Source organism: Polypterus senegalus, chromosome 13, assembly GCF_016835505.1.
Source record: "Polypterus senegalus isolate Bchr_013 chromosome 13, ASM1683550v1, whole genome shotgun sequence".
In the NCBI taxonomy this organism is placed as follows: domain Eukaryota; kingdom Metazoa; phylum Chordata; class Cladistia; order Polypteriformes; family Polypteridae; genus Polypterus; species Polypterus senegalus.
The window spans coordinates 152,548,464-152,573,060 of NC_053166.1; the positions used below are offsets into that span (position 1 = coordinate 152,548,464).

Here is a 24,597-nt window from a genome sequence, read left to right on the forward strand (position 1 = left end):
TGGCTTGGTCATGAAACAAAGGATGTTGCTGGGAATTTTTTTTTTGTCTTCTTTAAAAATAAAGTTATGCTATTTTACACAATGAATTGTAACATCTAATAGCCATCTCTACATTTCTGTTACTGACATCTGAAGATGAAGAACAAAGAAACGTAGCTATGCATATTTTAGACAGCAAATGGACACCATCCCAAAGTGTTTTGCATATTCCACAATCCTACATGCCTGCCTTCCTTCCTTCCAATATCCGAACAAGATATATATATATATATATATTTGTAATTGTTTTTAACACACAAAGTACTTGTAAAAAGTAATGAGCTCACTGTTACTACCAAATCTTTTTCATATGACACATCTGCCATCCTTTTTCAAGTATTTTTTCCATAAAAATATCCATTATTCCTCTGTATATTTTCCAATTCTAATTTCACTTCAGGTTCTTCACAACTGATTTAGGGGTCTGTTGGGTTATTTTTCAATTATTGCCTTGACAATCTTTATGCTTCACATACTGCCCGGTAAAGACAAAGAAGACCAGGAAGTTAAATGTTCTGCTGAAATCTGGGTGAGGATGTCAATGGGTCACATTTGAGTCAAAATGATTATGGATATACTAGGAAGATGTATGAGTATGCTAGCTAGGCCAGATTTTAAAGACCTAAATAATATTCTATGCAGCAATTTAGATGTATGAAAAAATAAACCCAATGAGGTAAACTATTATGGATAAAAAACAATAAAAAATTGCTGTAACAATGGAACACTAAATCTATACAATTTAAACACAAGGTTGTTTCAATGCAGAGATAAGAAATAACCCTTTTACCATAATGGCCAATGCCTTTACAATTTGAATACACCCTGATCCACTTATACCCTCCTTTCTGGAATTACCCCAATTTGAACACAGCCTTACCATGACAACTTTAAGGGAATTGCTACATTGTAAGCTCGTAATTAAATCTTCATCAACAGAAGGAGTCTACACAACCCTCCATTTCTCAATAGCTTAGAAATGCTTTAGAACCTGAAACTAAAAAAAAAAGTTCATTCAATATGAAACCTCCTAACAATTTTGTAAAATATGGCAGTTTTTTTGGATACAGATCTTCTGTAACTCCCTCAAGAGCAATTACAAATGTTAGATCTGTCTTTCTCTCTCTCTTCTGCTTTTTGCTTCCTAATATATCATTTAGTTGGGTGGGGAGGGTAAGACTATGTAATATCAAAAGGGGAAAAAATGTAAACCGCATACAGCATGTCTTACTTTACTATCCAAAAACTCAATGAAGAGATTACAAGGAGAATAAATACAATAAACTGTAAATTATACACTGGGGTCCAGCTGCTTAACAAAAGTACATAACAATGCACTTGTTGGAAACTTGTAATTAAACTAGTAATATCTACTAAGGAAAAACAGAAAGGTCTTAAAGATCAAAAAATCACATTTTTCATCACAGCTAAAGGGCTGCTGGGAGCCAGAGCCCATTCCAGCAGCGTTGGGTGCAAAACAAGAAACAGGTCTGGACAGGGCACCAGACCATTATAGATGTAAGTAAGGATATTTCAACAGAATTACTACTGAAACAATATAGCCCTGAGATTACAATGTGTTATAGATCCCCCAATGCAGATCATATAGTGAACAAAATCAAATACGATATCACAGATGACTCAATATTGTTATGTGCCTTGATCCTGATTAAAATTTAACGGTAATCATGCCTTCATAGTAGCTTACCCGAGACTGTGAAACATCCTGCTCCTCAATGTTACAGCTGCTCCTTCCATTACTGTTTTTAAATGTAGACTCAAAACACACCTTTTTTCTTCAGCTTTTAAGTCTGTCTAGACATGTGTTTACTGTATATACATCTGTTTAATGTCTTAATGTGTCTGTGCTATTGATTATATGGTTTGTAACTTTGTTGTCTTTGTTCTTACATTTTATTTATTTTATGTACAGCACTTTGGTCAATATAAGGTTGTGCTTTATAAGTAAAATTTGCTTCCTTACTTGCATTCTGAACTGTTACCAACCAGTAATCATATTATTGCAGTCTTTGAAGAAGTATGAAGCCGCAAATTCAATTTTCTAATTTAATTTGGCTAAACTTATGAATGTAGAGAAAGTTAAGGAGAAGTTATATTGAGCACATTAATGTTATGCTGACTTATATGTTTTACGCTATGCTGACAGCATGTCGAATGCAAAAGAAGGACGCAGTAGAAGAGATTGACAGGTCACACGAATAGAACCACTAATCGATAGGGGGCACAGATAGCTGATGAGAGGACAATCTCCTATACAGGAAAAAAGAGACATGATCACATTGTGAAATGAAAGGTAAACGTTTGGCGAAGCCCAAGAGCATTCAAAACTCAATGGTTAGCAAGTGCTGTTCTAGGGTGTTGACTACTGGCACTCTTAGATATGTACCAGCTCTCATCTTAGTTATCCACTATCCACAATAACCACTGCACAAATATGCAATTCCTAACTTGGATCACATGAAAATTAATAAAATGTAAGTGTCTTCAAAAATGTAGCTCTAATACGCTCTTCTTGAACAGCTTTTCAATAATTTTCAGGATTCTGAAGACCTGGATAGATTCTCCACATAGATTTTATTCTTGAAGGCTACAGTAAATGCAGTAGGTTCTCAGCCCTTTGTCTGTCCTTTCATACAGGTTATGTCTTTTACACCAGGGAAACACATGGTTGCTCTATCCTGCACAACGCCTAGTGCTTCCATATCTATATATGCATATACAATACAATTTGCAGCATCATGACCGAAACTGCACTTGAACTGACAAAATATATAGATTTCCCATCAGTAAGGTCTTCATGTGTGTTTTTTAGTTTCTATCAAATTCATCTTTGCTTAATACTGAAACAGTCTCAGTGGTAAGGAGTACATCAGGTTAGATTATTTGTTTTTCATTTAAAACATCGAAATTATGTATTTTAATACAATTTAATACACTATATATGATGCTGGAGAGTAGTGATGTGTTGCATGTTGGTTGAAAATCAAGTAAGAATTTCACTGTTCTCTGTGTGCATTAATGTTACAACAACTGCAGGCGCAGTCTGATTAGAACACTGTACAGCCTGAGCATGTCTCTTGTCTTATAAGGAGCACTTCCTATAATAGAACACAACATTTTATTTGCAGTTTAAACTACTACTAATTTCTTTAAACTACTGCACTGCCTGGATGATGGGATTGTTGTATCAATGTAAACCCTAAATCTTGCTTCAAAGTTTGTTTAATGTAGGTCACAATTACTCATGTTGCATTTATGACTAATGCTTCAGCTCCATTTGGTGCTGTATACCTGTCTGCAATTAACAGCATTTTTCCAAGTGCCTGATAGTTTCTGAAGATTGTTGACCTGTTTTTAAATCCACATTCATAAATGTTCTTTATCCAAATTTGGGATGCCTATAGACTCCCAAGGTTTGCTCACCATATCTGAAAAAAATCTGAAAAAGTAATGCATCCAAAACTAATCTATGTGGAACTTAAATTACAACATTACTCCAAATGGAGTGCTTGTTTTTTAATCTGTACTCTTTGCGGCCCATAACACACCTTGCAACTCAGTTTCAATAGTTAACTTTGCTGTGGAAACATATTATTAAAAGCTCTGTCACATTCACATTACCTGCTCATGTAAGTCTAACAAATTTGTTTGGCAAGGTCTTCCCTTATTAAATCCAGGCTAGCAAACAATTTCAATATTGTTTTACATGGACCTTAAGTAGTATTACAAATTTATAAATACAGTTTCTTTACTTTTTTTTATTTAAGGTAGAAGTAGGCTTACAATTATATAATTACTGGGATTCGTTTTTTTCTCACTCCCTGCAAACTGGAGTCATTTTTGCAGCTTTTCGGTCATTAGGTACATCTTCTAAGTTAATAAATTTAACCGAGGAATCTTTTAAGAGTTTGAAAATAACACCTTTAATTTCTTTAAGTCCTGTTGATAAGACTTCATAAAACCAGTCAGCTTTTCCTACACTGTGACACACCTAAACTTAAATCACACCTAACTGTTCCGTTTTAAAACCCTTAAACACCATGTTCATTTTAACTTGTGCTTCAAACATTCCATTTCTTATTTTGCAAAAACTTGGATAAAATTAATTTGGTAATTACCATGAATTTCCAAACATAACTAATAAAAAAAATTGTAACTCCACACAGATGCATTGGCTGGGATTTGGCTCCAAGACTCTGGAGCTGTGAAGCATTCATCCCACCCACTGCGACTTCTTATTCATCTAATTCTGTGGTAAATTACCAGCCTCCATCTACACAAACAAAAATCTATGCATCTACCGAGCGACAGCAACTTTCTTTTAGCCCAGCGGGTCAAATCGGGTCAAATCGCCCTGGCTGAAGAGTGCGGGGTGGAAGTCCATCATTACACAAAGAAATTAATCTCCTACATAATTTCAGGAGTTAAACTTGGGCAGAAGCCGAGTGGCGCTGCGACAGTGTGCTTTTGTTTCAATTCACTGGCCGACAGGATGTATTCTTTTAACACTAATGCGCCTTCTGCATACTGTTAAACCTGCTACAATAATTAAGACCTGTCTAGTGGCTTTGCACCATCCTCAGCTGCTCTCTGCCCCTGACAGCCACAGACAGGAAAAGGCGTGACCCCGCCCACATCGAGCTGGAGAGCGACAGCGCAGCGCGGAGGCGCGTTCACTTACAGCGAGCCCCTATTGTCGTATGGCAGCCATTCGGTGAGTACTGTACAGTACTTCTGTATTTCTTCTCTAGTAAGGCACGCGCGGACACGAGGAAATCGGGGAGGAAAGGGGCATGCGCGTGCATGCCTGCAACTGGGACGATAGGGAAAACGCTAGTGCATGTTGAGGAACGGGAAGAAGCGGGGAATGCGCGAGGACAGGCCGACAGTCGCACAGATTCCTCTCGTCGATCGTTGCTCCGTAACCCGTTAATCAGATCGTCTTTCTTAACCCCTAATTTGTACTTTTTACACAAGCAGGAGTCCCAGTACTGTACAGTTAGAAGGCTTCTTTCCAAAGTCTTAAACCACTGCTGCAGTCTGGTTTACTTCAGATCACAACATTAAGATTACAGAAATGCAGCATCAATGAAGTAATAATTCTCCAAAACCAAAAGAAATCGGGCTGTCCTACAAGGGTCACATGGAAACAGTATAACTGAATAACAGCAGTGAGGAATATACAAAAAGTGCATATAGTTATCTATGGTACTGGGATGGAAATGGATATCTTTGTCACATATTATGGTCCAGGTGTTCTTAATTGCAATGTTACAACCACTTCCTTGAAGTACTGAAATCCACCTCAATAGCTGGGTAGCACTTATTCTCTACATGCATCTCTTGGGCCACACCCACCTCTTGTCTTTGTAAAGTTTTTTTTTTTTTTCTCTGCATACTAGATATGATCCAAAATGAATCGCTAACCTCCATTTTATACTATCCCTACATGCTGGGGATTTCTAAAAACATTGCAAACTACTTAACCACCACCTATGTTTGAATCCAACAGCAGGTTAGGTGGGGCAGGTTACTGTCTCCTCCACCTCCACACCACTACAGACTGCTTGCTTCTCCCAAGAGCAGCGGTGGCTGAATGCTTTCTGATCACTGTACATCCTTCTTCATCTAAAATACTGTGTCTCAAACATATACCAGGGTTAACAACAAAAGTTGGAATTAGACCTACCTTAGTTTCTTATTTAAGTATATCTTTACTTTGTTACATTTTAGAAAGGCAGCATGATATACTGAGTAAGCTGTTGAACTTTATACCCCAAGGCTGCTCATTCATTCATTCCTTTCTTTCACTGTTTTGTTTGTAAAAATACTTCCCTTGTCTGTTAACTGGCCATTGTATACTGACCTGTTGTAAGTGTGTGTCAGTGCACAACTGTGACAGACTTGCACAAACTACTCTCCTGTAACCCTTAACTGGATTAATTAAGGGAGGCTGGAGATAAAGAAATTAATTAATATTTGATAAAACTATTAAAAGTACTATTATGTTTTGCACACTAATGACCATGATGCTGATTAATAATTTCCAGGAAAGCCTGCCTTGTGGATGCATTTACAATTTGTTACAGGTAGAGAAGACTTTATAACAGTTTAAAAGAATGCACAAGTTAAACAGAACCAAAAGACACTTAAGCCAAGCTTCTAATCTAGTTATTTACTGTAGCCAGACCCCAAACTGCAACAGATTACTACTTTATAAAAGCACATGTTTCTTCATTTGCTTGTAAATTATATTGCTCTACAAGAACTGCAGAAGTGTGGTTTATAACCATATTTTTTGTGTTACCTAAAAATGACACCAAGTAAAACTGGTAAGCATAAAATATACATGAAATTCTACTGTTGAAGTAAATTTATTTACGGGTCTTGGGTAAAACACTAGGGGGGCAGTGGAATGTCAAACTACAAAAAAAAAATAAAATACAAAAAAAAAAAAACTTGAACAATTGTGCTATGTAGTTTAAAAAACCACACATCATTAATGTGTATCTATGTAATAAATGTGGTATGTAGGGTTATTAATACTCCAGCCAGTCACACATAGTTTGGATTAAATTAGAAAATGAAAGCACAGTTACATTAACATACAGTACAGGCCAAAAGTTTGGACACACCTCCTCATTCAATGTGTTTTCTTGATTTTCATGACCATTTACATTGGTAGATTCTCACTGAAGGCATCAAAACTATGAATGAACACATGTGGAGTTCTGTACCTAACAAAAAAAGGCGAAATAACTGAAAACATGTTTTATATTCTAGTTTCTTCAAAATAGCCACCCTTTGCTCTGATTACTGCTTTGCACGCTCTTGGCATTCTCTCGAGGAGCTTCAACAGGTAGTCACCTGAAATGGTTTTCACTTCACAGGTGTGCCTTATCAGGGTTATTTAGTGGAATTTCTTGCTTTATCAATGGGGTTGGGACCAGCAGTTGTGTTGTGCAGAAGTCAGGTTAGTTGGAGGATCATTTATTTTTCAACAGGACAATGAACCCAAACACACCTCCAGGCTGTGTAAGGGCTATTTGACCAAGAAGGAGAGTGATGGAGTGCTGCAAATGGTCATGAAAATAAATAAAACACATTGAATGAGGAGGTGTGTCCAAACTTTTGGCCTGTACTGTACCTGTCATGTTCATTTAGTAAAGAGCTTCTATTATAAACAATTTGAAATTAAGAAAATGTAAAATAATAAAATGGTTCAACAAAAACCAGTGCAAGAAAATACAAGCTGGCCATAACACACAGAAGTATGGCTGTTGTTGTGAAAGAAGAATTGGACATTCTGTAGAACATTAAAAAAACTCCTCAGCAATGCATAAAGATGGCTGTAAGTTTACAATAGAACATGAATACTGAAATCACAAAGTACCACTAGAACAAAGTAACAGAGCAGGACACATGGATTTGACGATGTTAAAAAATTATCAGAAATCAAAGGTGCTCGAGTATGGGCAGGGCATATATAAAACCTGCTGGGGCAGCATGGTGGAGTGGTGGTTAATGCTACTGCCTTACAAATCCGTCGTGGATCTAAACAGCGACACAAGCATTGTCTGTATTTTGCACACTCTTACTGCACCCACATTTTCTTTTCCTTACATATCTCAAAGCCATTCAGATTGGCTTTTTCCCTAAATTGGCTCACTGTGCATGAGTGTGATGTGAGATGAACTAATACCCCATATCTAAGGCTGGTTCCTACTTTGTGCACAAGAACAGGCTTTGGGTGACTGCATAAAAATGAATGGTTGTATGGGTACAACTTGCCTAATATGAATAACCTCCTACATATGTCTATATTTGAGCTCCATGTAGTTGTTAAGAAACATTTATGAGCCTTTTATAATTACTATGATTTCTCCAGTAATTGCCCATTAAAATGTAGCATCAGGTTGCCAGTAGTGATTTATAGTCCTATGGGCATTAACCAATCAAACAACAGTCAGAAAAATGGTTACTGCATCACCCAACGTCTATTAAGCTGCAGGTGATAGTCCACTATCCAGGCATTCTCCTGTAAAGTATCTGATAAAGTTTGTTATAAGTTGTCCAGGCCCAGAGGCAGCAAAGCAGTCCTAAACCAAGATGCTTCCTACACCATGCTTTACAGTTGGGGTTTTTAATATTGTTCTACTTTGCCTTTTTCATCCAAGTATAATGTGGTGCGTCTCTGCCAGAGTGTTCAACTTTTGTGCCATCTTCCTAAAGATCACTGTTCCAGAAGCATTGAGGAACACTAAGGTGGTTCTTTTGCAGACTTTACCTGTAAATCACTATTTCTTGTGGAGAGCAGTGGTTTCATCCATGGTGTGCTTCCATGAAAACCAAAGTTTTGTTCAGTGTTTATCTTAGAGTAGATACAAGAGCAGAGGTTTTGGTATATTCCAAATATTTCTGCAGGTCCTTTGTTGTTACAGTGGGATTCTTTCTCACCTACTTCAGCAATGGAAACTGTATTCTTACTGTAATCATTGCAAACCATCCCTCCTAGAAAGAGTAGCAACAGTTATGATTATGCACTATCTAATCCTAGCGGAAAACTGGCCTTCAGGAATGCTTTTGTAGCAGTTTCTGGTTCTATGCTTATTTTAATCCTTCATCTCCTTCTTATTTTAAGGTCATGTGATGTTTCTTGGTTCACATTAACAGATCATTCTTGACTAGAGAAGACTGTCAGTGACATGTAAACATTTTCTGCTTGTTTTATAGGGCTGGGCACCTCCAATCTCATCTTCTTGATTGCAACATCTAGCTTCAATTAACCTTTGGAGAAATTATTAGCTTAAAGGTTCATATAGTTTTTCCAGCTTTACATAAATTAAATATTCTATGTCATTCAGTACTTACAAGACAAAATGAAGTTTGTGTTTGTGTATTTTTAGTTTTAGCAGACTGAATTTGTCTATTATAGTTTCTTGGCTTAAGATCAGACCACATTGTTATGAGTAATTAATGCAGAAATTCAGGTAATTCACAGACCTTTTCTTTAAACTTTACGAAACAACAGGGAAAAAATCTGTATGCATGTACATGCTCACCCTTGATCAAGTAGGGGAATGCAACTAAAAACTAAATGATGACTCACACATATAATAGTTTATATTATATCACAGACCCATTGTTATATTGCGTGTTGAAGTGACAGCCATATTAAACCTCAAATGTTTGTTCCCTTTTCAGAGAAGCAATTCTGCATATTTATACTGAAGAACCTTTACTGTTTTTCATCAGTTTATGTACTCTACCTGGGAACTGTCAATAGGTCAGGAATATCTCAGCCAATCTTCAGCTTCAGCTTCATCATGCCCACACAATTGAAGCCATTAACTGACTGATGAGATGCTACATTCAATTTGCTTATGGTAAGAGCGTACATACATAAAATATAGCAAGTTTTTTCCAGCATAAAAAGGAAATTTGCAGTAGTGTCTAGTTTTCCTAACGTAATTTGAGCACTTTACTGCATTTATATTGCAATTAGGGCACCTAATGAGAATGAAACTGCTTTCGTTAACTGTAAGTAGTGACATTCCATTAGCACATATCACGGCACTTCATGCAGGACTCCCCCAGTTCCCTGACAGTCGATTGAGTGATGGTATTTCATGGCGCTTGCTGCTTCAAGGAGGGCCCCAGCCATGGTCATCGATCATCTTAGTTTGGTGGTGCTTCATGGAGGATAACCTACCCCTTCCAGCTTAGAAAGAAGACATCTGTTTGGAATCTGAACATATGAGGTTCACATCCACTAGGGAGAAAGAAAATAATTAGAGGACTCATAGGTGGCATCACGTCAGCGCTGAAAATGTTTTGGATTTTAGAATTTGGATTAGGGATACTCAACCTATATTGAAGTTGTGCACTTTTTTTACATTATTTTATTGTCTGGAAGCGTAATAACTTTTGATTTCATTTGAATTTCTTATTGTTTCCTTCTGTTTTCTGTAAATCAAACAGACTGCATTACTGATGCCCTTTAAGAAATCAGAAGAGTTGATGTTTCAATATTTTTTTCTTTATAGTTCACAGAATTTATCACTTTGGTTTGTAAGTTAATAGTATTGTAGTAATGTTCCCATCTATACTATCATGATAACCGTTTTACCCATTCCATTAGAAAAATGAAATGGCTTGTGGAATGAAAGTTTTACTATACAGTACACCCCCAAAATTCGTGGGGGTTACGTTCCTAGAGCACCCGCGAATTTTAAAAAGCCGCAACTTTTGGATGTGGTTAAGAAATGCCTTTTAAATGCCTATTTTTATAGTTTAAACCCTAAATACAGTATGCCCCCAAAGCACTTTAGTTTCATTGCAAACTCAGCTTAATACATTACCAAAAAAAATACCTTAATACATTACCTAAAAACAGAATGTAAAGGTAAACCCGTCTACTGTACAGTACTGTACTGCTACGTCTCCCGCAGTGCTAGAGTGTAAAATACCGATGTTACCGCTATACGTACTATAATTCATGCAAGCGCGTTTTCTTTGGTATGCACTGTCGTTTTCTTTGTTATGAGTAAATACATAATAATTTCAATTAATTAAAATACAGTAAAATGTACGGGTACTCACCAATGATGAATGATATTGATGATGATGATGAAGTAGCTGGGCAGTATGATGCGGAGGATTTAAAACTCCTCGGATGGCACCTCTTCTTCAAGCAGAGTTGTATCTTTGGACGGTTCTTCTTCTGGTGGGGTTTCATGCTGGCTTTATAGGTTTCAGGAACATTGTGATGGGAAGTTGCTACATTGTCTCCTGTAGCAAACTGCTGGTACAATTTCCATGCTTTCTCACGGGTGATGTTACTGTCCAAGGGGATGTTCTTCTTCCTGCAGTCGGTGATCCACAATGCCAAGGCAGATTCCATCCTGATGATATTTTTATTCCTTACGGTCGTTACCTTTTTGGCACTATCACAGAAACTTACAATACAGTACTCCAGATGGCTGCTTCTTTCTTCTTTATGTAGCATGCGGTGCTTTCATTAATGCCATAGTGACACGCTACTGCAGCATAACTTTTTAGTTTCAGGAACAAATCCAGTAGTTCAACCTTCTCCTGGAGTGTTTTAAACTTCTTCTGGCGCTTAGGCTCAGTGCCATAAAGCCATAGAAATTGCAGTGTGATTCGGCGACATCTTGTGCATTTAAGAATAACAAAATGAATACAATAACAAAATGGAAAACACAAGGACACTCAGCTGGAGTTGTGTCACAGGGCAGCAATCAATCAGCAGCAATGAGAAATGAATAACGCTCTCGGATTGGCTACTTTCACCATCCCAAACCATATTTCCCTCAATGGTTGCTTCCTGTTCTCTCTACAGCACAGTATTGCCATGAAAAAAGCCATAAAAAATTGTGGAGGATATTTGCGCTTTCCGCTAACAATTAACAGTTAGGTTCTAAGGAAAAATCCAAAAACGACCGAGTCTGTGAACCCTGAACCGCGACTTCGTGGGGGGTCTACAGTTTATGTATATATCTACTCTAACACACACAAGCTATGATTGGTTTTCTGGCATGTACTATAAGGAGTTTACTTTATATTATTCTTTCTTTATTTACCACCTTTATGCAAAGTCATGTACAAATAAGTGGGCAGCACGGTGGCACAGTGGTAGTGCTAGTAGTGCCTTGCAGTTAGGAGGCCAGGCTTCATGTCCCAGGTCCACCCTGCATGGGTTTCTTCCGAGTGCTCTGGTTTCAAAAACATGCTGGTTAGGTAAATTTGCGACACTAATTTGGCCCCAGAGTGTGTTTGGTGTTTGGTGTGTTCACCCTGCAATGGACTTGCGCCCTGTTCAAGGTATGTTCCTGCCTTGTGCCCTATGCTAGCTGGGACAGCCTTTAGCCACAGCCATGATTCTGGCTTAGATCAAGCAGGATAGAAGATAAAATGAAATGTACAAATAACAAATTCATAATATAGTTCTATCCAAATGGGCATTTTCCTAGAGTTCAGCTCAAATCTAAGAAAAAATACTAATTTTCTACAAAATGAACACTTGCAGATTAAGTAACTCTTTTGGTGTAACACGATGAGTCAGGGGTGGGAACTGAACCGGGAACCTTGCTGCTGATAGTCCAAAGGTGTGGTTGGGAGTCGGAATGTTAAATAAAATAAAAAGATTCTTTTGGTTAGAAAGTCACTGTAGACATGTATTTAAACAAATCCAAATTCATCTTGTCAGGACCATTCAAATGCACAGACAGGCATACAGAGGGTGCAATTTAGGCAAGAGGTTCTACTCCATTCTTGAATCAGCTTTTGATTGTGTAAGTGGCAACAACACAAGACAGCTGCTACCTGGGTCCTGCAAGAAAACACTTTGCTACTAAGAAAAAGCCTCTGGTGAGACCACTAATTTTTAATAAACTAAACATTAAAAAGTTCTGTTTTATGCACAATAAATAGTTTTAAGGGCAAAATAACACTAGTAAATCAAAATGCTTCTGTTTTCATGTTTTGTCTTTCAAGGCAGTAGCATTTGTTACCTTGACAACATGGATAGTTCCTAAAAAAGTTTCTCGGGAAGAAAAAAAAAAAAATATTAGCATTCATGAGACAGCACTCTGTTGATGTCCTACATGACTATAGCCGAGTAGGGTAGAGAGAACTTTTTTTGTTCCACGGGGAAATTGAGCCATGTATATGCCATTTGTAAGATGTGTCTTGCACATAAAAATGGCTATGTGGCTTGAATAAAATGAAATTTAATTTTCAATGCTGTATATCTCACAATATGATCCATACATTCACTTTCAGACCTTACATATTCCAGCACAGGGTCTTAGGGAGCTGGAGGATTTACTGGAAGCAAAACACACCCAAAATCACGGCCAGTTTTTGAAAATGTAAAAAATATTATATATTCCCCTAAACAAAGGTGTCTGAAAAGATTTCTCCCTTTCTTCATTTGAAACAAGATGAAATCAGCATTTTTATAAGTCCTAAAACCCAAAATACAGATACTAAGTTACAAGAGAAGCATGTGCTTAAATCTTCATCTATTGTACAACAGTATCATGGATTTTTCCAGTTTATGTACCCAAATATTGTGTGCTATACAGAACAATGAACGTGTCACTATTTTACTGCATTTCTTTTTATAACTACAATATCCGGTTTCCTTCCTTGACGCTCTATTCTGTACTGCAGAGGAAAGCAAAAGGATGTTGTGTATGCATATTAATCAGCTGTCGTCCTCACTTTGTTTGTTTCACTTTCTATATGGCCGATCACCATTGACTCCAGACGCATACTATATTACTTCTGTTCATTTCAACAAATTTTGGCTTTACTAGTTTCCATAATATGCTTCTTTATCTGTTTAATTGCATTTGATAAAAAAAGTTTTAACATTTGGCATGTGCCATTTGTAAAATTGGCGGTGCTTAACACACTGTTCAGTAATCATTTTGAGTTACATTGTAAATATCTGAAAATAGTAAGAAAATGTGTCTATAGTAAATTGCTTCCTTCTGGTTAATAAGTGACCCCTAAATCTGAAAAAAAAAAAATGTAAGTCTTACGGTTCAGCAGCCATTAAGAACTAATGCCACAATCATTTCAATTATTTTGCTTCTAAACTGTGAGTTTTATGTAATCCAGACACATGTAGAATATGTATAGTATGTAATTTTATATATCAATATATTCTGTCAAGGGCTACCATATGGATGTGCAAATGTGACGTGTAAAACACTGCTGTTTGTGCCTATGTTTCATATCTTCACAGTATTATTCTTAGGCACAAGTATGACAGCTATGTTGGAAGAGAACACAATTGCTTCACTTTTGACCAAATGATCTGAAAGTTTGCTTGTGTAGAGTTTATGATAACATGCTCATTATATATGTTTCTAAAGTAAAGGAGTGCAACCAAACAAACTTTGGCATTTTTATATGATCTCTGTTGAGACTGTATGTTTTTCCAGTGTGTACATGGGTTTTCCTCCAGATACGTAAGAGTTTTTCCCTCATCATTTTTATTAAGTTAAACGGAGACTCCAAAACTCGTGTGCAAGTGTGAATAAGTGTGGGTGAGCACAAATGTGTCCTCTAATGGAGTGTCAAGCTGTGTAGGACTGTTTCCTGACTTGTATTTAATTATGCAGGGCCAGAATTTGGCTCACCATGATCCTAAATTCAATAAGCAGATTCAGAAAATGCATGGCTGTATCCTAAAAAGATCAAGGATTTCTGAGGAGATAAAAGTTCTCTTTATAAAATACATTTTAGCTTGGCAGCATTCCTCAATTCATTCAAAATATGTGTAGGTGATCAATATGCATAAAACAAAAATGCCAATAATAATATCAGCATTAAAAAACATCAGGAATTGGAAAGATTTTCGTATCAAGGTTCAAATGAGTAAGTTTATTATAAATTGTACAACTGTTCAAAGCATGAATGATGCCACTTGACTTTCTATTAGCTCAGTTGCTACAAAATGGCTAGGGGCCTGAGTGTGCACTGGAAAACAGACGTTGTTATTTAGGTGAAGTGTTAACTCTGTTAGAATCCACTATGTGTGCCCCAACACTATTATACAATTTATTTTTACTGAAATAAACATTAACTTCAGATAGTATCACAAAAATGGGGGTCTTGCTCTTGTATTCTAATATGCAAAGAAGATGTGTATACTTTACCCTTGTTTATGAATATGAAAAATGAGAGTTCAGGAGGTAAAGTCGGCCAACCTTCTTCCTAAGCTACATTTAAGTAACCAATAGACTCGAGTTATTTCAGAGAGTTTGCTGAAGGCTAGTGCTCCTTAGACTAATATGTTAAGTCTACTCATTTCTATTCCTTTTGAGTTTATTGCAAATTTCAGATAAAGCTCAGACTCATTTCTTTTAGAATCTGTAAATCTTCTTCTTAAAAGAAATACTGACTTAACCACAATAACACCAAAAAGATTTTAGAATTTTACTATCTATTTATATACATTTAAATTCCATGAACTTTTGGTATTTTCTGAAATAATCACAATTTTACTAGTCTGAACACAGAATGCTGTTGAAAATTCAAATATAAAAAGTGGAGCACTTCACACCAGAAGTGACACTGTCAACCATCTACAAAACTTCACTCAGGTATTCATGGTAGCCTGTTAAAAATAGTAAAATAAATAATAAATTAATTATTGCTGTGCCTGGATCCACTTATTGCAATCTCTTACTCAAAAGTATTTTCTGTTGATTTACTCTTAAATGTTACCATACGTTTGAAATATAAGTTGCAGATGGGTTGATAACAGGAAAATGAGGTAAGATTGAATTGACTCGATATGGAAAGAAACCAAACCAAACCAGCAATTAAACAAAACACAGACATTTTAAGTGGCATGTGCACAGGATGGTTGTAGACAGAAATGCAACCCCTTCTGCTCTCTCACTGTGCCTTGTAAACATCCTAGAGATTCTAGAAAGGCTCATATATAGAGTATATTATTTTGAGATATGGTTATATGTATAAAATCTGATTTTCAATGAGGGTATATGCCAACAACCTAAAACATTTGTGATATTTGTCTTAGAATGTGATCTGTGATAGAAATGATGATTTTAATGGCATTTACTGTATATACTGTGATCTGTGCTGTAGTTGTTGACCTGCTTGGCGTCCACAAAGAGAACAGTGGCATAAACTACAAATGCATCCATCAATCCATTGTGTACACTTGTTTAATCCAAAAAATAATTAAGTGCAAAACTATTACAAAGCACTTATATTAAAAATTTGAAATATTAATACTTAACAGTTTTTCAAAATTTCCTTTCACTCTTGGCACCTTTGCACATTTTGTAAAAAATATTAATTTTTTGGGGAAACCTCAAAAATATCAAAAAATACCTTATAAAAAGTAGAAAGGTACACTAGAACTTTGAACTATGGCCGCTCCGTTAGGCAATACTTTGCTCTGCACAGGTGTCCTACAGTCTATGTTCACAGATTATGTTCGCCACTGACTATTATTGCTAGGCAACAGGACTTTTTTCTGTTATTAATCTGTGCCTGCTTACTATTTGCGTTTTCAATTAACATTGAAAAATACACTGAAATTCACTTTACAGGTTACACAGCCACTTTCTTTTTTTTTTTTAACAGTGTTCTAGCCTTTAAACATGAAACTTTCACTGAGGTAAACAGCACAGATTCTAGATTGCAGTTTAAATGTAAAGTAGCAAGCTGTACTCATCCTTCACTTGTCAGCCTGTTTTTCATTAATTAAAATTATTACTTTTAATCACTTTTCCAAATTTCCCAGGGAAAATGCTGGTCCTAACAACTTTACAACATAGCAAACATTGCAACATGATTATTTTATTATAAAAAAGGCAATAAAATATAAAATTAATCCTTATATATATTATAAACCTGTCCACCAATAAATCGTAGAATAATGTCTACTACAAGCAAGATTAGAATTTCAGTTTTAGGGCAATCAAAAATAAAATAGAGCATACTTAAAATTGTAAAGTTGAAAAGCAGTGCAAACAGCTTGCTTCACATACAGACATATTGGGCATATACACCTTCAGAACTTCCCAAGGTTCACATTTTCACTGACAAATGCATGATTTCAAATGAGGAGCTCACTTCTGAAAATATAAAATTACTGAATCATATTTATCAGTAATTTAACAAATATTTTGCTTCAGTCCAGGAATGCACTAAAAAGTACCCTCTGTTTTTGCAGTGTTAACAAGAAAAATTAGCCAAAACAGAGCCTCCATTGTGAGGGAATGTAAGAAATGTGTCTCTACTGCTGCTTCTCTGCTCTAAAACCTACTATTATAAGAAAATAAATAAAAAAACTAACACTGTTAAAATGATTTGTGTAATATTAAATAGTAATGTTTTCTAATTTTCATGCTTCATTTCCACAATGCCAAATTGTTGAGTAAAAACAGAGAGAGGTTCGCCATCACAAAAATTACATTTTCATTTCATGAAGTTTTTTTCCCTCCATTAGACACTGTTCATTTAATAAAGCTAGAGGAACTCAAGACTTGGCCCTGTTTATGTTTCTGAAATTAATTCAATGTGAAAATGCTTGTGATTCATTTTTATTTATCACAGTCATATAAAGTTACATTTTTTTTCTTGTTACTAATACTAAAGCCTTGCTGTGTTGAAAATCTGTATGACAAATATTCAAGTGGCTAAGATTAGACTAAACACTAGATGGCAGTATTGTAACAGTTACCATGTACAGTACTAGTAATATTTCTAAATTCCATTCATATTAGAAAATTAATGCCACTTCATATTTTTTAAAGTAAAGAAAGATACATAATGATGGAGAAAGCAGGCACCCATACTATTGAGTTAAACACACTGTAGACTTGATGTATACTACAACTTTTCTTAATAAGTACTTACAGTTTCACAGTGTCATTTACCACTGAGGAAAACAGATATACAAAATACTGATTACAATTTCTTTTCTTCACTGGAATAAGAACTTGAATTTGCCTGCTCAATTATGTATTTATTGTAAAATATACACTTTTTCCACATATTTTCAAATTATTCTCAAATTAAATGTAGGCTACACAGTAACTAATACAGTAGTAACCATATAATTGTAGAGGACTTTTTACATTTATTTCACTTTTTTACTTGCTGATATTTATGTAACATGCTAGAGATAAAAAAAGGCTTAGTTGGGGTTTCATAGTGCATCCAATGATGTGGCCAGTGAATGTGGCGGGACACAGAGAATCTATACTTTATTTTTTTATTTCATTCTATAAATATTTGGCAAACCAAGTATGGGACAAGAATGTAGTCTTCTCTCCTGAATAGAAAAGTCTATTTTAATAATAATATTTAACATTAGTACTAATAAATTACAATGATCTTAATATTAAAGTAGACATTGATCTTCTTTAAGAGGCCCATCTGTGCAAGGGAAAAGAAAACAAACATCTTGTTCTATCAGTCCATAGTAGCCAGTGTGGTGTTCTACGCTGCAGTCTCCTGGGGAAGCAACTACAAGAAGTACAAGAAGTACAATGCCTAAAAAAAAAAAACTTATCAGGAAAGCTTGCTCCATTACAGGGCAAACATTGGGTACACTGGAAGCTGATGTGGAAAAGAAAACAGTGGAAAAATTGGATGCCATTATAAAAAATCCCTTCCATGAGGCACCACAAGCTCATTCCACCACAGCGTGGAAAAAGCGGGCGGTTCTTTTCTGCCCACTGCCATCAGCCAATTTAATGCTGCCTCCTGATGTACATGTCAAGTTCATTTTGAAATATCTGCACATTCATCCATCCATTATCCAACCCACTATATCCTAACTACAAGGTCACGGGGGTCTGCTGTAGCCAATCCCAGCCAACACAGGGCGCAAGGCAGGAAACAAACCCCAGGCAGGGCGCCAGCCCACCACAGGGTGCACGCACACATACACCCACACACCAAACACACACTAGGGACAATTTAGAATCGCCAATCCACCTAACCTGCATGTCTTTTGACTGCGGGAGGAAACCAGAGCACAATACACACTTATATTATTTATTTCTGTTTATCAATTGATTGATTGATTGATTGATTGGCTATAAGTCTGTATTCTTGTTTTCTTAGGTTTCTATTGCTATATGCATCTGAATTTCCCGATGGTTTTAATAAAGTTATCTTATCTATCTTATCTAATCTAATTTTAAAATATAATGCCCCCAAATGGGACAACAGTGATTCTGATATTTATTTCCCTCTTCCCAATATGTGAATTAATGAATTGGTAATGGCAAGCAAGGAATTTCAAATTTTTGTGTAATCAAACTATGAATTGATTCTTGTCAAACTCCATATTCATGCCTAATGTGGGATCAGAACTGGAAACTGCATATTTGTTAAAAACCATAAAAAGTCAAATTAAAGGTTTCTAAAACCCATGCTCATCACTATATTTTTTCCCAAATGCATCATTATGTGCAGGCAGCAGCCTTTTACAGAAATTATCTGGGTCTTTCTTTTTATATATCTCTTGAGCTTCTTCTTCCTCTTCTTCTTCCAACTTCTATGTGGGGTCAATGTTTTCATTATGATTTTTAGAGCCAGATACCTTTCCTGATGTCAATTCGTCATTTCTTGAGCTTCTATAAAAGCTATATTTCCCTTTGGGACACAAAGTATTTGCTATCTGTCATTCACTTGTGAATTGGGTATTTACTCATTGAGGTACTTTGCTTTCTTTTACACTAACATGTAAGTATAAATGCTATTGTAGTCTCAGATTATGTTTCACTGGCATGACACGATCAACTCTTTTAAAACAGACATTGTGCCATATAATTCACTACTACTTGTACATGACAAATTTGGTAAATGTATCTTTCCCAACAAATGATTTCATCAAGAACTCTACTCTGGAAATTTCATGTGCATAGAAATCTCTCAAGGCATACTTAAGAGGCTAGATAATATTCTATTATCTGTGTAAGCAGCAGCAACACATTAGGAGGACTCTACAAGTAATAGACAGCATCTCAATATTGGATGAGGATCATTTAGGAGTACCTACCTTTGATCTATACAAAAAACTACCCTGATTTTAGGTGGACTTTGATCTTCTGTTCTCACTTCTCCTTTATTTCAGTCAAATATTGGGCTATAGTTCCAGAATAAAGTAAACATCTCATCACAATTCTAAAAATTTGAATTTCTACTATTGTTAACTGGTGAGACTGGCCTATTATGTTTGTGTGTGTGTGTGTGTGTGTGTGTGCGTGTATAGGCTTACCTTGTAGTGGATACAACACCCTGGGGTTGTTTTTTGCCTAGTGCTGGGATAGTAGCCAGCCCTCTGAAATGTATTGAGGAGAATCAAAAATAAAAAAAATAGATACATATCCCAAGTTAGCCTCATAAGAAACAAAGCATCAAGAGTATATACTAATATAGCCTGGTAAAACTATGTTTATTACATTTTGTCTGGACTAGGGTTGCATGGTATACCAGAACTGGAAAAGTACCAAAACACCCAAATATTAAAGCATTATACTACCAGCATTTTGAAATGATTGTTAACAACCCGCTATTGTAGATGATGAAAAAAAGTCAGTTTTGAGGACTTCACAAAACTAAACCAACTAAAGAAACGCATGATTGAGGCTTCATGGGGACAATTATTAGTTCAACGCAATCAAATCATTACAGGGACCCCACCCTCATTTTTGCTTTGACGCGATCAGGACTTCAGAGCTATCAAGAGGGAAGAGGTGTGCAGGGCAGCACAATGGCACAGTGCACCACCAAAGTTGGAGTAAGATGAAGGGGCTTTTGGATTTATTTATTTGCTTCTGAACTCTTTTTGCACAGGTACTGAGCTCTGAAAACTGGCATCAATACTGGAGTCAAAATATTTGTACCGATCCAACACTAGTCTGGATTTGAGATAACTATCTCATGATATGGTCTAATACAGTGGCCTAGTGGGTAATATACTTTGGAGGTGAGTAAAGCACAAAGTTACTGGTTCAACCTACCTCACTGACTCACTCTGTCATTCTCTATGAATCGCTTCGCCTGTCCATATTAACGTGATACAGAAAAATGTTTGTTGTCAGAATTCAAAATTGGCAATTTATGATGTGCAAGGTGGGCAGTGAACCGTATGTCACTGACATGTCTCTCAGGTGGCTTCTGTCTTGTGCCTGTCAGCCTATAGCTTTACCTTCAGTATGCAATGTTAATAAATAAATGCAGAGCTTTTTTATGACACGTTGTTCTATGGGATTCTAATAGAGAAGTGTTTGGAGGAGAAAGTGGATGATACAGAAATTTACATTTATATGTGTCATTTTCCTGATTTAATAAAATAGCAAACTTCTATTTTTTTTAGGCCAACTGCTACGTACCTGTTCGCTTGGACCTCTGATGGTACATTTTAAAAACTGGAAGAACATCAAAAGCATTCGATTGAATATGAGTGACTTCAACAATTCAGACAACTCTACTAATCAAAACTACAATATTGAGAAAGACATTCTTTTCTTAGACATTTCCTCACGAGCTACATACTGTTACACACTGTTTGTTATGGCTGGCCTTATTGCCAGTACATTTATCTGTAAAGTATTTGTCAGAAATTGTAGAGGAGGAAGAAACTTTGAAAAGCTTGACATACTTTTCTATGCTCTCAACTTCACAGACATGATAATCCTTCTGTTTTCATTTTCTGTAATAGCGTACCGGCCCAAATATTTGCAGGCAACAATGTTGGAATGTGGGATCTTGTCTTTCTTCTTTAACATGTTCTATTTTAATTCTCAATTTTTACATGTCTCAGTTGCATTTTTCTTAATAGTTGAGGAGAGATGTGCTAATGTGTGTCGAATGAGAATAGCAGTGGACAGTGCATTTGTCTGGATTGTATTTGCAGCTGTGTGTGCTTTGTTTTCCTCCCTCTTGGAAGCAGCACTGTTGGGTTTTGAACACAATTTAAATAAGACCATCTCTTGCCAGCTTGACCCGCTTCAAGCAAAGGCACAATATGACATTACAAAGTTTGTCACTAGCATTGTAATTCCATACATTCTTCTAATGATTTCTCTGTTGGTCTGCTGTTTCATGTGGAAAAGGCCAGATCATAAAAGCACCATGAAGGCAAGGCTCAGAGTTATTTCAGCACTCCTAGCAGTAGCATTGGTTACACTGGTCTGTCGACTTTTTTACAATTGTGTTCTGATAAGCCGAGCTATCCGAAAACTCCACAGTGGGAATGACTACCCAAAACACGAGGAAGCACTGATGTGTGTAGCAGAATTGGTAATGTTTTCAGGTAGCTGCATTAGTTTGGTTTTAGTGATTTTTCTGTACAAACCCTATCAAGAACAGTTGTCAAAATCCTGGCGTCATCTGAGAGAATTTTGTAGAAGGATTACTCATAGAGATAACCACAGAAACATCATGGAACCCACCATTGAAATTGTAGACAAAAAAGAAGAAACTGCATCAATGAACCTTGAAGAACAAGAAGGAGATAATGAAGGGGTAACTAAAGTTTTCTTGGAAACATAAAGTAACCTGTCTGGCTATCTTGTGGATAAACTTAAAGAAATGATCTATGGACACTAAAATAAACAAACAATTCAGCTGTAAAAAGAGACTTGTACAGACATTTCAATTGTGTTTTCTCATTACCATCCAAATCGAATTACTTGAACTCAGAGTGTTATGTAATCCATATATTTGTTGTGTGTTGAACATTGGTAACAGACAAGCTTTACTTTTACTTTGCAGCCATAATCTAAATAAATATACTTAAATGGAGATGAAATTAACAGGTTTTCTAAACTAATTTTTAATTAAAATTTCTTCATTATTTGAGAAGTGGCTTAAAAGTAAATATTTTACTTTGTTATTCCGTTGGCTAAAATGAAGACCACAATTAGAATATTTCCACTCTATAATACAAGATTTGTTTTTGTTTATTTTTTGTATTACAGTGTGATTTGCCTTAAGCATTCATGCAACAGTTATGTCAGTAAAGATTAAAGTGTGTTTTTGTAATAATAAATCTGTAAATACATACATTCAGCCATTTTTCCCTTTCAGGATTTTATAAAAATAACAGCAACATTTATTTCTATAGCACATTTTCATACAAATAATGTAGCTCAAAGTGCTTTACATGATGAAGAAAGAGAAAAAAGACAAAGTAAGAATTAAAATCAGAGAACACTAATTAACAAAGAATAAAAGTAAGGTCTGATGGCCAGGGAGGACAGAAAAAACAAAAAAAACTCCAGACGGCTGGAGAAAAAATTAAATCTGCAGGGGTTCCAGGCCATGAGACCACCCAGCCCCCTCTAGGCACTCTACATAACATAAATGATCAGTCCTCATTGTATTCAGGGTTCTCATGGAAGGACTTGATGATGACAGTCACGTGGACTTCTGGCCTTTAATCCATCAATTTAGGGACATCATGGTGCTTTGTGCTTAGGTTAATGCATATGAAATTTGATCATTTTTTTTGCCTATCCCATTATTATTTTTACATAACCTTTAACAGATAATCACTTAACGCCCAATGAAGCAACACTGGCTTGATTTTTTCCCAATCAGAATGCAGAACAACAGAATCTGAATGTAAATAACTTCTCACTTCATTTAAAAGAAAAAGAAAAAACATACGGGGACACCAGTCTCTCGAGTGGCAGTCTTTGAGAGGAAAACAACAAGATCATAGGAGAGCATGCATCCTAAGAGAGAGCGCATGGCCAATGGGGTAAAACGTAAGGCTTGTAAACATACCTAAATTGATGAGTTTGATAAGCCAATAGAGATGAATGGAGAAGAAAAAGAAATGCGGAAATAATTGCTTCCTCAATGCTTTAAAAGCTTATTCTAAAATATTATTGATTAGATCCTGCCATGTTTTGAAAAAAATCTGTACAGATCCTCTAACTGAGTATTTGATTTTTTCCAATTTTAAATAGTATAACACATCAGTTTCCCCACTGGCTTAAAAGAAGAGAGTTAGGATTCTTCCAGTTTAGCAAAATAAGTCTGCGTGCCAAAAGTGTAGTGAATGCAGTCACAGTCTGTTTGTCCTTCTCCACTTTAAACCCATCTGGAAGAACACCAAACACAGCTGTTAGTGGGTTAGAAGGTATTGTGACACCAAGGCTGTCTGAAAGGTAATTAAACATTTTGGTCCAGAATGATGTTAATTTGGTGCAGGCCCAAAACATGTGACCCAGTGAGGCTAGGACTTGATTACAGCGTTTGCAGTTGGATCTTGCCCTGGAAACATTTTGGAGAGTTTCAGGTGAGACAGATGTGCTTGATAAATAATTTTGACTTGAAAAATTGTATGCTTTGCGCACTCCTTTTCTGATATATTGATTAAGTGATCTCTTCCCCAGTGTCCTTTTGGATCTTTGAAAGGGAGGGACTGTAAAATAATTTTATATATTTCAGAGATGGTGTCTAAGTCCTTGAAATTGAGCAATATTTTTTCCAGCATGGACGAGGGTGCAAGATGAGGAAAATCAGGCAGGTTCTGTTTAACAAAGTTCCTAATTTGAAGATGGTGAAAGAAATGTGTAGCTGAAAAGTTAAATTTGAAATGTAATTGTTCATAGGTTGCAAAGACGTTGTCTATATAAAGACCTCTAAGCAAGTTAATCCCAAATTTTTTCCAGATATTAAAAACTGCATATGTTTGCGAAGGTTGAAAGAGGTGGTTCTCTTGCAGAGGTGCCACAGATAAAAGCTTCTCCATCTTAAAATGGTTTCTACATTGGTTCCATATTCTGATTGAGTGAAGCACAATTGGATTATTAGTATATTGCCGATAGCTTGCATTTATTGGGGCACAAGGCAGGGAATATAAAGAAGTACTGCAGGATTTTAGTTCTATTGCGGACCAAGCCTGTGTATGTTCAACTTTTTATGTCCAGGTTTTTATAGCTTGTATGTTTGCTGCCCAGTAATAAAACAAAGTTGGGTAGAGCCATGCCA

General features: G+C 36.1%; 2 protein-coding genes across 6 annotated transcripts in view; one reads left to right on the plus strand and one right to left on the minus strand.

Annotated features, from left to right (window-relative positions):
* LOC120542760 (uncharacterized protein C7orf50 homolog) overlaps positions 1-24,597 on the minus strand; it is a 278,068-nt gene that overhangs the window by 160,145 nt on the left and 93,326 nt on the right. The gene's annotated exons all lie outside the window — the stretch shown is intronic.
* On the plus strand, positions 4,564-22,659 carry LOC120542756. Of its 4 annotated transcripts, XM_039775400.1 has the most exons (4): positions 4,566-4,774; positions 9,265-9,446; positions 20,446-20,578; positions 20,969-22,659. In XM_039775400.1, the coding sequence occupies exon 4, from the start codon at positions 21,004-21,006 to the stop codon at positions 22,144-22,146; it is 1,143 nt and encodes a 380-aa protein (XP_039631334.1). In that variant the 5' UTR covers positions 4,566-4,774; positions 9,265-9,446; positions 20,446-20,578; positions 20,969-21,003; the 3' UTR covers positions 22,147-22,659. The 4 variants fall into 4 exon arrangements, with proteins under 4 accessions (XP_039631331.1, XP_039631334.1, XP_039631333.1 ...); XM_039775397.1 differs by lacking the exon at positions 20,446-20,578 and having other exon boundaries at positions 4,564-4,774; XM_039775399.1 differs by lacking the exon at positions 9,265-9,446.

What these genes read in the sequence shown, in the direction of transcription:
- LOC120542756 (XM_039775397.1), top strand. Translation starts at nt 9,419, where the DNA reads ATGAGATGCTACATTCAATTTGCTTATG. An exon ending in CTACATTCAATTTGCTTATG is followed by an intron (nt 9,447 to 20,968) that starts GTAAGAGCGTAC and finishes TATTTTTTTTAG; the next exon opens with GCCAACTGCTACGTACCTGT.